The sequence below is a fragment of the Colias philodice genome, chromosome 18, assembly GCF_061535455.1.
Source record: "Colias philodice isolate Cphi_HAF_F1 chromosome 18, ilColPhil1 Martin Lab GWU primary, whole genome shotgun sequence".
Lineage (NCBI taxonomy): Eukaryota > Metazoa > Arthropoda > Insecta > Lepidoptera > Pieridae > Colias > Colias philodice.
In genome coordinates, this window is record NC_143103.1 from 6,374,117 (window position 1) to 6,387,218 (window position 13,102).

General features: G+C 32.0%; 2 protein-coding genes across 2 annotated transcripts; one reads left to right on the forward strand and one right to left on the reverse strand.

The window, feature by feature from the left end:
• Positions 1 to 432: 432 nt before the first annotated feature.
• Positions 433 to 1,570, forward strand: PQBP1 (poly-glutamine tract binding protein 1). Its single transcript, XM_089706685.1, has one exon. The coding sequence runs from the start codon at positions 557 to 559 to the stop codon at positions 1,388 to 1,390; it is 834 nt and encodes a 277-aa protein (XP_089562811.1). The 5' UTR covers positions 433 to 556; the 3' UTR covers positions 1,391 to 1,570.
• A 521-nt stretch (positions 1,571 to 2,091) lies between these two features.
• LOC149480508 (cystathionine beta-synthase-like) lies at positions 2,092 to 11,429 on the reverse strand. Its single transcript, XM_089707007.1, has 10 exons — positions 11,133 to 11,429; positions 10,758 to 10,864; positions 10,508 to 10,678; positions 10,185 to 10,366; positions 7,948 to 8,187; positions 6,820 to 6,952; positions 4,845 to 5,022; positions 4,350 to 4,481; positions 3,225 to 3,415; positions 2,092 to 2,593 (listed from the first exon to the last, which is right to left on the reverse strand). Exons 1-10 carry the CDS (start codon positions 11,201 to 11,203, stop codon positions 2,493 to 2,495), a joined length of 1,506 nt encoding a protein of 501 aa, XP_089563133.1. The 5' UTR covers positions 11,204 to 11,429; the 3' UTR covers positions 2,092 to 2,492.
• Between the last annotated feature and the right edge of the window lie 1,673 nt (positions 11,430 to 13,102).

Consider the following 13,102-nt stretch of genomic DNA (forward strand, 5'->3'; position numbering starts at 1 on the left):
TTTCCGGGATAAAACTTATCCTATTTCCCGGGGTAAAAAGTAGCCTATGTCCTTTCTCGGGTATCAAAATATCTCTATACCAAATTTCATGCAAATTGGTTAAGTAGTTAAGACGTGATTGATGAGGCGCGATGTACTTCCAGTATTGGTAATTATCAAGTCTTGTCAATAAAACCAGACTAGGTATATAAGAGCTAGCGCGCACGAGCAACTTTGTCTCCGCAACTATTTTGTCTCTCCAACCATGGGCTAGTATGAAAATTGAAAGTGCGCGCACGTAGCAACGCAACTCCCCATACAAATTGATGGGAGAGACAAAATAGTTGCGGAGACAAAGTTGCTCGTGCGCGCTAGCTCTTAGGTACCTATATTTTGTACTACTTAATCTGTGGATAATGCTGATACTACTATATTACTTGCTCTGTGGCTGATACTCTTTGTCAATTAGCAGTGTCAACTGTCAATGTTGCTCTTAATTGTCGATAAAATAATAAAATAATTATTAAAATAATAATCAATCGAGTTTAAGTTTTAATTTTATATACAAATAGTAGCAATGCCTTTACCACCGGCATTAGCAGCACGCCTCGCTAAACGTGGTATATTAAACTCGAATGGAAAGCCAAATACTGACCAACAAGTAACACAAAGTACGGAGGAAATTATTGCTGAAGATTATGACAATAAGCCTGACGAATCTGGTGTAACAGAGAACTTTTGGGAAGGGATAGAAGGGGTAAATGTTGATCCTATTAAAGGGCACAAAGGATGCCCCAATAAAAGCAATATATATCATGAATGTTCCAAGTTTTGTGTCAAAACGTGGAAAAAAGGTAAAGTAACACCAAGTGAAAAATATTTGGAAGATAAGAGAAAACTTTTAGATATATGGCCTTTACCACCTGGTTGGGAAGAAGTTTACGATGAGGGCACAGGCTATTACTACTTCTGGAATGTTCACAATAACTTAGTATCGTGGCTTCCGCCGTCACATCCAAAAGCTACGCCTTCTGAAAGCGCTGCGCATTTGCGGGAAGAAAGATTGCTAAAGGAAGGAGATGAAAGTGATGACAGTAGCGAAGCTTCAGATCAAGAAGTTCCCCAAAGACATAAGGAAAAACGACATGAAAGGAAAGAGCGGAGACATGAACCTGTCCACCATAGAGACAAAAAGAAGCAAAGAGTCAAAGATAACGATCTTGATCCTATGGATCCAGCATCTTACTCGGATGTGCCTCGTGGTAACTGGACTGCTGGATTGGATGCCCATGCAAAGACTGGAGTGGATACAACAGCTTCTGGATGTCTATTTCAGATGAGGCCCTATCCTGCTCCAGGAGCAATATTAGCTGCCAATAATTCACATAAAAGGTCTCCTTCACCTATTTAATAAATTTATAATCCACTTGATTATAATTTATGATAGTTCGTAAGATAGGATTGAATGACTTGTAACATAAAACAAATGGTCAGTGTAAGTGCATTATTGGTTGGTTATCAAGTGTCTACCCTAGACCATATTTCAGCACTGATGTCATATTTGTATTAAATAAAATTCTGTATATTTTAACTGTCTTTTCATTTGTATACAAGATTTTTATATGAGTCTGATGATGCGAATCCAACTGGAGACCCTCAAAATACAGTAGAATTTGTAGCAACCATTTTAATGCGAATGATAAATATACTTCCAATAAAGGTATACATTGCTTAAAAAAACGCAGTTCCTATAATCAGGGTAAAAAATTACACACATCATAAATATCACCATAGGTACTTATTTTAATAATTGTTACATAATATGTAGAAGCATATTAAATTAAGCTATCTATTTCACCTCAATCTAGGAATGTGGTTAATTAGAATTGTGCAGTTGCAGTAGCACAGATTTTCCGTTTGTTTTGTAAGTCTATAGCGTATCTATTCCTTTCTAAAAATCATTGGTCGATAGGCGATCTTCTCGCCTTTAGCGAACAACCTTTAATTCAAGATAAGAAATAGAAAAAATATCCTAATAACGATAAAGACATTTGGAAAAATATTTTTTTAATATTTTTAGTTAGTTAATGTTGAATTAAAAGGAAACAAATGTTTATTAATTGTATATATTTTATTTGTCAAAATACAAAATCTCTGGTCTCATACAAATATGTATGTGCAAAATATAAATGCTTGTGGAATTATATGATATAAACTGTATCATAAATGCATTTCCAATGAACACATCAAACTTGATATAACATTCCTTTACAAAACATAACTGCCAATTTGTTAATTAGAAGATGTACTTACACTTCTATAAGAAAATACAAAATATTTAATTCATTCATGATACCTATGTAGTTAGTAATAATCCACTATATATTTTTATTAGTCAATATAAATGTAGACACAGTAACAATAACAACACATAAACTAGCTAACAAAAATACAATAAAATCACTGGTGTGTTTGTGACGGTCTGAGTTTTTTTTGAGCATTATAATATATATTTAAGCTTTTCCATTTCCATTCATATGGTTTCCATTTATAGTTATGAAGTGCATGAGATCTTCTGAAGTCATTGTTCCCAAGGGCTTTTCGATATTTTCTTCTGCGAACAATAAAAAGAATAATAAAAGAAAATTGATTTATATTCAACTATAATACCATTATAAAGCTGAAGAGTTTGTTTGTTTGTTTGTTTGAACGCGCTAATCTCAAGAACACTGGTCCGATTTGAAAAATTATTTCGGCGCTGGATAGCCCATTTATCGAAGAAGGCTATAAGGCTATATATCATCACGCTAAGACCAGCAGTAGCGGAGCCACGCGGGTGAAACCGCGGAGCGCAGGCTGCGCAGCTAGTATTAAATAAATACTGAAAATTTATTAAAAAAAAAAATACGTGTGGCACTCGGGGACTGCCGCGGTAAAGCTATTGCATGCTATGCCTTCAAGCCACACCTCCGTGCCCGTCGGAGTGGGGAGCGTGAGGTTTTTTCGTTACGGAATTTCTCGATTCGGTCCCCGCGCTCAAGGCCCGCGATAGAAGCTATGCAATAGCTTAAAAAAAACTGACTGAATAATTTAACAATTATTGTTTTATAATCAACTGTGAATACAAAATATATAGTTAACAGAATAATAATAATTTACATAAAAATTAGTATCGTGCATGCATTAAAGCAATATTGCTATTACATGCATTGAAAATAAAGAAAATACATAATCTCAATGATTACCTGTCTTTACTACCACAACATATGGTGATATATCAAGGATGCGGGACACTTCGCCCAACGTTGGTTTGTTGTCAATGTTCACTTTGTAATACTTTTTCACAATAAATTTGTCGAGACTCTCCGCAGTGGAAGCGGACAGATTGGCCAGACGCTGCCGGGCGTTATCCGTTGTGAATACTCCTTTTAGCAATCTGTAAAACGAAATTACATTTTTATCAATAAGTCTGAATAAATAAATTTTACATTTTGCATTGGGTGTGGATGATAAACGTTTTATAATGTGTTATAGTGGTCCCAATGTGGTACCATATGTTTTGGAGTAGTAATTAATAACTTTCCTTGTCGATTTTATTAAAATAGATGCAGCTGAGTTTATGTACTATAATATTTTTATTACTCTTTATAGAATAGTAATAAATTACCTTAGCATGGATATAATGGTTATATATTACTTATTACAAGATTTTGTATGAATAATACATATTATTCATTCAGGGCGGTGAATAAGGTATTTGTAAGAAAAATTCCACAACAAGATACACATATACCAACAAAAAGAGGATCAAGAAAATCATGAGTTAGATCCTTGATGAACTTCATAATATTTTTGGTTTATTTTTATAAATAATAAATTTATTGTTTATTTTTAATTTGCCATGTTTGTTTGACAAAGTCATATTTCTAGATGCCAAGAAATAATAATTTCTTTAAGACCATTGCTTACTAAAAATAGGTTTGTTTTCGTGAAGTTTTTACCAGTTTTTACTTACTTAAAAACTTTCAAACAACACAATAAATGTTGAACAAATGTCTACGTTTTCAAAAAATAAGTGAAAAATATGTACCAAGTAACACAAAAGTGGGATTAAAATTGTATGGTTTGGTTCATAGATAAGTTAGTTTTTAATTCACCATAATATTATCATATCTTATATCTTTTTATTACACGATTAAGTTCAAACAAGGTTGAATAAACAAGTCCACCGATTTGGATGAAATTTGGTTCAAAGATGTCTCAAACATGAGAAAGAACATACAATATCCCGGAAAAGGGAACGGGAACTATGTTGGGTTCCCTTAACTTCGCGAAGCGGGCAGACAGCAAGTAAAAACCTTATTCCTTACCCCTTTTCAAGTACAGTGAGGAGTGTGTCACCAGTTTTACGCAACAGAGCGAGTGCTTCAGCCACCGTACAGTCGGGCGATATTGACGAACATGGCTTTATCACATCCACGGGTACTTGCTTGTTCCACCACCTGGAATACATAAAATAAGTTAATAAATAAAAAAAGAACGTGTGTGCCGAGCACACGTGTCAGAAGTAAAACTTCTTTGGCAAGATTCTAAGATACCAAAATCGTCGCCTTACTCCATGACGTGAAGGTCATAAAAGGTTTCACTTCAAAAAAGGTAGCATCAATATTCTTCTATATGTTATATTGATAGGTGATAATAAAGCGATAGAATAAGTAAAATATAAAGGTGTATTAAAACTATTCAACCCAATAGAAACCAATTCCAATAGTGAGTAGAAAATAGGCATTAAAACCACGTACATCATACATATAACATTGAAATATCAATCAGAATTTGCTCAAGCATTTATTCGTAAAACGTACCAAAGTTTGTCATTATCAGGCAGCGGTTTGAAGTGACGGGCCTCCATCCATTGGTCGGAAATGAACTTCGTCATATAGTTCCTTATATTGTCGGGCAATATGACCACACAGCGCTGGCCCGCCTTCAGACTCTTGGCCACTTGCATCGCGCCCCACATGGCTGCACCACTACTGCCACCTATTTCGATTATTATTATTTTAAAACCTTTTGCGTATTTTTATAATTTATATTGGTCCTTTATTGGTCTATCATTTTATTATATAAAGATAACTATTTTTTTGCAAAAAAATTATTTGTTTTTGATTAACTACCTATTCCTTAATTTTTCTGTGGGAATGTTAGTTTGGGTGATAAAGCTTGAAACCCTTTATTCAAGATAGCGACCATGAATTATTTGAAGTTGTTGTTTTGACAAAAGAAAGTCTAATTTTTAATGCGAATATCTGTGGTAATAAACATTGTTAAGCAATCAAAACAGATATTTAATGACACAAAACAAATTTTTCGCCAGCTATTTAATTGAAGAATATTTAGTTGAATTTCAATTTTGAAGATCCACATGCTTTATAATTAATAATTAATGAACGTTAATCAAAACTATTTGAAAACTGATATTAAATCATTACGATTATTATTTATGGGTCATTTCATACACTCATAATATAAACAACATATTCGTGTAAGTAATCGAAAACAATAATTATGTTATATTGATTAGCGATTACCCTTTATACACTTTTTAATTACCATACCAACGTCATTATTTTCAAATTATATCAAGTAAATACGCAATACGATTTCATCAATGGGGTTTTCCCGTGTTTAAGTAATTTTACATGCAATAGGTTTACGTATGAGCTATCGACCAATATATCCGTCTTCGCCCGTGGTACATATTTCGCAATAAAAGGTAGCCTATGTTCTTTCTCAGGGTCTAAAGATTGTCTGTGCCAAATTTCATCAAAATCGGTCCAGTAGTTTATGCGTGAAAACCATACATAGCCACATAGGTACATACATACATACATAATTACAAACCTTTCCTCTTTATAATATGTATTAGTATAGAAGTATGGAATGGAATCCCGATCGGAAGTGTGATTACGGTGTGTTCTTAGAAAAATATAATAAATTATAAAACCCATCTGTTTGCATCAAAGACACGGTTATCGCAGAGGTCGTCTTGAGATACAAAAGGTTATTATTTTTGTTTTTAAAATATTATGAGTAAGCATAATATAGATATTTCTAAGACAAAAGAGATTGTATGTAGCTGTGTTTATTTTATAACGACGCCTATGCCTTTTGATTTATTGATATAAATATTTAAAAAGGGTTAGTTTATTGTTATCTTGAAAATAAATATAAGGTATTCCTTGGAGTTTTACCAAATTACTCGATTATGAAAATTCTTCCATCAGCAGAAGGCTACATTACTCCAAGTGACTTAGGTGCGATATTTATTTTTGTTTTTATTCTATTATTCCCAGTATACGTTGCTAGTATTAGTTGTAGTTTTACAAAGTATTTTAATACCTACATAATTCGAAAGTTAATGACGTATCATTTTCGCATAATCGCGTTCGAAGAAAATTAATCACGCATTATTTTATCAAATCAGACCACATAATCAATGCAATAATGGAGATAAAACACTGCGTGATTTTTATCGTATTCAACACAGGAAAATAAACCATGTTGGTAATTCAAGATAATAGTGAGCTCAATGCTACGATTATATTACATATATTGTTTTGTTTTTTTTCGTTCGATTATATAATTAATTACCTGATTAAACACGGTCAAAATGAATGAAAAATAAAACCGGCCAAGTGCGAGTCGGATTCGCGCATCGAAAGCTCCGAACAAACCTATTCTTTATTATGTTGTAACTTTAAATTGTTTCTTTTTTTTTCCTTTTGAGGTTTGGAACCCTAACACATTCCAAAAATATTTCCTTAAAATATCACATACCACATAAAAGTCCTTCTTCTTTAATAAGTCTTCGTGACATTTGCAACGAGGTGGTGTCTTCTGTTTTGATCCATTTGTCAATAACTGACCTATCTAATACTTTGGGCAGGAAATCGTAGCCGACACCTTCGACCTATTAATTTAAATGTATAAATAAAATATATTTACATATATTTACATTTAGTTTACATCGGTAATTAATGTTGGTATTTTCATAATAATAACAACTATTATGTATAAATAATAATATAGATGAGAAAAATATACATAATAATTGATGTTTAGAGCATAAATAAAATAGAATGTTTTACCTACTGGTAAAAAATTCTACTGTTTCAATGTGTAGTAAAAATATAAGAATTTAGAATTTGATTTCGTGTTCCTTCCATCAAAATAACTTTTTTATAATAAAGCAATTAGAAGATGCATCACATGTCATGTAATCACGATCTATAAATATTTAATCTTAGGATGTTAAAAGATGTAATGTATTAATTCAAATATTTGTTCAACTCACACTGCACAGTCTAGGTCATTTTACTTATTCGAAAACACACATGACATAATTTTTTGTATCGTAGTTTCATGCATAGTCGTGATAAAATGATTTAGACAATTCATAACTAACTTTGCGTAATAATGTAAAGTTACGCAAGTCGGATTATAAATGGTTATTCAAACATAACAGTTTATCATAAGCTTATCGCCAAGTGCGACACGAGTTTAAATAAAATATTATTGACCAAAAGAAAAACACTACGAGCATTGTAAATAACGTTGGATGTGATTGCAATCTTTATAACTATTTTCGTCAGATTGAAGTTTGTATTCTACAATCCGATTAGTTTAATATTTTAAACAAGTCTTAAAATCAAATATACTATACTAAGAAGAAACTTTTCTATATGAAGTTACTGTTTTCATTATTAAGTACCAAAATTTAAAATAATATAGGTTTGATGAAGTGTGCGATATAGGTGTAAAATATATAAAGAACCAATATTCCCGATTTCCCTACTTCCTATCGATAATAATACATGTATTTTATGTTTTCTACATGACAATTCCCACATTCAGAAGCAAAGCAAAACCGGAAAACTCCATATGCCTTAAATTAATATTACCTACCTCATACATTTGCACGTCGCTTTCGTTGATCTCTTCAGGTTGTGCCAGAATTGACCCGTATGGGTCCACTCCCACTATTACACATTTGGGACATCGTTCCTTTATTTTGTGCGCAATTCCAGATATCGTCCCACAAGTGCCGGCCCCCACCACCACCATGTCGATATCGTCGTCCATAGACCAGAGGATCTCCTCCGCTGTGGTGTCGTAATGTGCCAACGGGTTGCACACGTTGTTGTACTAAGGAAAAAATGTCTATTTTTAGCTTGCTTGGGTATCCTATTCAAAAATAAGATTCACAAGATATATCGCGATAAACCATCGCTCTTATTATGACAGATGATTCAATAAGCACATAACAATAATATAGATATTCCTTAGAGATTAGTTATTCATCCTGCATTCTATAAATAAAATAAAAATAATAGTTTTCGATCGTTTCGTGATAACACGTTCACTGATTTAGGACTAGGTACGTCATATCTCATCAGCGTCCTTTTGGATGATCATAAGCCGAATCTTATCAAACAATTAATATTTTAATCCGATGCAATTAATTTTCGACACTTTAGGTATTCTTCCGAGAAATATAATACATGTTTGATTATTATCTGATCGATGTAAGAAACACTCCCTTTATCATGACGAATTATTTAATTAATTGATTACAAGCCATGGCACAGTTGTGGTCAATGATATGGGAGCGACGTGGAATATTCTAGTGGAATATATTGATAGGAAGAACAGCATTCCGTCAAGGACTGCGCTGATAAAGGAAACCAGTAGCAAATGACGGATTCTAATAAGTTTATTTCCGGATTTCTAGACACTGGTTCATCCACGGCTCATCTTATTTTAAGAAAGCGCAAAAATAATGAAAACATATACATATATATGTATTATATGATGATTATATGTAAATAAGTCAAACTAGTACTTTCTGCTTCAAGGTTAGAGATTATATTAAACGGCAAATTGATATGCAGCACGTAAGCTGTGAGGATTTAATTTATTATATTAATTTAATGGATAATATGGTAACTGCAGGTAGAGGACGGTATGGCGAATAAAAAATATTACATAGGTAGGCCCTCAATTCTAAATTTTTTGAAAAATTTTCATATTTTTCAGATTTTGGAACATCATTCGATATTTTTTGATAATAATAATTCAAGGAATAAAATAAAATTCAATAAATGAATAATATTAAGAGTGCTATATGCATTTAATTTATTTATTTAAGTATCTAGTTTTTACTTTCTGCGTTTTGACTTTGGGTAATTTTTAGTTTTTTCGTATTTATAATAATCACTTTGCGTAAAGCTTTTTATTTCATATATTGTTTTTAGAAATTGAACATATTTGCGATCTTTTGAATTGTATATTTTTTATATTAGAGGCATGCGAGGCTGACAAACTTAACGATTTATGGCGACTGCATAAATCGTAAGTCGCATTTATTAATCAACGATAACGGTAAATGTTGAAAACTAATAAACATTATAATTTATTACTCTATTGTTTGTTCAGTTTTTTATAGTTTACATTAGTTTTTATCTCATTGGCAATTGTTATGGCTATTAAGTATAACGAGCAATTTGTCATACGAGATAAAAGTCAGTGGCGTATCAATCAGCATCTTTTATTCAATTACTTTTTCGAACTGAGAATATACTCCTGATAGGTAATTGTTTTGCTATGGAATACTGTTTATTGCTAACAAAAAACAAAATAATTTGGGATATATTATTAGAAGCAAATAGATATTGTGTTTTGCATAGGTACGCTGTAGGTACGCCTGGAGTTCAAGGCGAATCATTAGGTCGGTATACCTATACCAGTTAGTTACCTAATAGGTATGCAAAATGTTGATTTTGTGTCGCGACTAATGTATCGTACTATCTAGATATTTCAAATTCGAAACATTAGATATAGAAGTATATTGTTTCGGCTAACCTACTTGTTAGCCGAAACTTTGATTTTGTATAGTTTTAATCCATTATCACACAATATCTTAAATTATGTATTTCATATTTTATACATGATTTTTATCACTGATAAAGGCCCTTTTTGTGCACTACATTCTAGGTATATTGCATCCATCAAAATTTATGAGAAGTACATATATGGATAACATGGACTTTTAATATACATATTTGGTCCATCAGAAAACTGCACATATATTTAGTAAATAATAATTTTATAATAAATTTATTTTAAACATCATATTCACTTACCTGGTCTAGAAGAACAGCATTAGGGATTTCTTTGGATAACCTTTTTGCTACCATAACATTACTTTCTGGTGACATTGTGGGGGCTTCCGTAGGAGTTCTGATGATTTCTGCTCCCAAGGCTTTTAACGTGTTAACTTTTTCATCTGACATTTTTTCTGGCAATACTATTATGCACCTGTAGCCTGTTGATATAGTTTATATTTTAGAAAATAAATTTGATTTTTATTTTAATATTTTTCTACAAAAATATTAAAATAAAAATCACATACTTACATTTAAGTATTTTTTTAAATCATTAACAGCGAATTTTTTTAAATATTTACCTCGTACAGCAGCAGCTAAAGCCAGACCAATTCCAGTATTTCCAGATGTGGGTTCAATGATGACAGACTTCCCTGGTACCAGTATGCCTTTTTTTTCTGCTTCCAGAAACATTCTGTAAGCAATTCTGTCCTTCACTGATCCACCAGGGTTTAGGAACTCACATTTTGCATCTAAAAACAAAAGTGTAAAGACAATTAATTTCAGATGTTTAATAATTTGTTGAATAGTTTCAATTAAAACTGCACTTACAAACATCACATTCCAAGCCCTCTTCTTTGGGTATCTTCGAAAGTTTCACTAAAGGTGTATTACCAATGCATTGTAGAACATTAGAATATGTCTTTTGATTTCTATCCCTAAAAGTATAAGATATGACATTATAAGCCCTTCTATTTGCCTTCTTTATTTTTCATATAATTATAAAATATGTTTCATAAAAATATTTACAGATTTTTAGAATACAAAGGCAAAAATTTGATATCAATGGAAAGTTAAAAATATTTTTCTAACGTGTTTCGAGGCAGTATAAAAATAAACTTCTAATTTGAACTACATAATAAAACTGGATGCAAAAATAGTTACTGTTGCTACATTATTTGCATTCAAAAAAGTTTTAGTACTTACAATGCATGAGTTACATGGTTTAATTCTTTAAGGTTAAAATAGTTTGTCGAGTTTCCTGTACCATTTTCCATTTTTATTGCTTTTAAAACTTGATTTTTAACCTTTTAATAACAAAATTATGAAAGTTTGGAACTATATTTTTTCTGAAATTAGTGAATATATGATTCACTTATGATTAAAAATAATATATTTCGCAATAAATTTATTACGCTCGTAAAAAATAATACATGTACAGATTTAGAATAATTTAACACCACACTTCTCCACTAACTTCACAACACGGACTGAATGGTTGCCAGCTATGAAGTCCTATTTTGAGTCTGTGACGACCTCAGACGACTGACGACTTAATTTAGTGTTGCCACTTGATGATTTTTCTTATGCTCATGAGGGTGAGGATGTCAGGTTAGTGAGTTTTAAAAATCAGGAGTAGATAATATATTATTTAAAAATAATTTATTGTGCTAAAAAAATTAAATGGCTATGGATAATATCTATCCAGCATGTTGGGTTTAATTTAATGGGTAAAATAAGAAAATATGTCCCTAGTTGGGTCAAGTACTTTATAATATCTGGTTTTGATAGCCTTTAAAGACAAGTCGTTCGACTCCCGAGTAGATGTAAAATATTTTTCAGTTTTGGGAGTGAGAATATTCAGTTACATTTTAATAATAAATAAAATATAATAAAATAAAAATTCATTTATTGCTTCTCATATCACATTAATTAATATTGCATTACACGGTACATTATACTTGGTTTATATAGATAGGTCATACAAAGAAGCAAAAGGCTGCGTCTCAGCTATTGCTGTCCAAAAACAGCGCTGTTTTTCAGCCGCCCCTAATAATAATTATATGATACAACTAGCTGCTCCGCGCGGTTTCACCCCCGTGGCTCCACCCCTGTTGGTCGTAGCGTGATGACATATAGCCTATAACCTTCCTCGATAAATGGGCTATCTAACACCGAAAGAATTGCACGCCTCATAAGCGAAGCGTTGAGGTGGGTACTACTGTCACTTCGCGCAAAACATCTGATTTTTCAAACTTAAAATGTCTTTATGTATCATACATTGCACTTGTAAGATAATACATACACACACATATTAAGAAAAAACACTATTTTTAACGTTCATGATATTTTTGATGTCATTTTTGTTATTTAAACTAGTTAAAAAACAGTTTAAAAAAGTTCTGTCTTGGACGTCCGTGTGTCTGTATGTGCGGATCCTTTTTCTTGTTAACACGATAGCGACCGAAATACTTTACTAATCGAGTCTTTTTTTTTCTCTTACGCTTGAGTATGCTCAGGAATAGAACCGTTTCATTTTTCAGGGTCTGATTCGATGTGGTTTAATTGTTATTAAATAAACAAAAATAATAATTAATAAATATTTATTAAAAAAAAATTATGAGGCGTGCACTTTTGGATTTTCCAAATTATTTTTCAAATCGGACCAGTAGTTCCCGAGATTAGCGCGTTCACACAAACAAACAAACAAACAAACTCTTCAGCTTTATAATATTAGTATAGATAAAGGTATAATTCGCATCAAAGTTGCTGTAGGTAGGTAGATACCTATCTGATTTTATGCTTTATCAGTAATTTTTTGCTACACTTAAGCTATATCCGATGTACTTGTAAAAATATAGTTTTTCGAATTTTTGCCTGTTTGTCTGTATGTATGTCCGGGCTAATCTAAAAATTCAAAAAGTACTTCATGGATTTACTTCAAAGAGATAGTTTTTGACATGAGGAGGGACATAGGAAAGGTTTTTCCCGGAAATCCCCCGGAAATGGGAACTATGCGGGTATAAAGGTCGACATACAGACAAACATTCATATTTTTGTACAGGAGATAAATTAATCATCATGTGACATTAGAGCGTGTCCCTGTGGATATTTCCAATATGTGTGCTATAGCGGAAGTTTTTTACTTTGATAAGATTACTATTTATCGTTTTATC

Coding starts and splice junctions, on each gene's coding strand:
- LOC149480508 (XM_089707007.1), bottom strand. CDS start 11,203: ATGGAAAATGGTACAGGAAACTCGACAAACTATTTTAACCTTAAAGAA. Junction 8,188..10,184: donor ATGCTGTTCTTCTAGACCAG/GTAAGTGAATAT, acceptor TTTTTTCCTTAG/TACAACAACGTGTGCAACCC. Junction 2,594..3,224: donor TGTTGTGGTAGTAAAGACAG/GTAATCATTGAG, acceptor TATTGTTCGCAG/AAGAAAATATCGAAAAGCCC.
- PQBP1 (XM_089706685.1), top strand. CDS start 557: ATGCCTTTACCACCGGCATTAGCAGCACGCCTCGCTAAACGTGGTATA.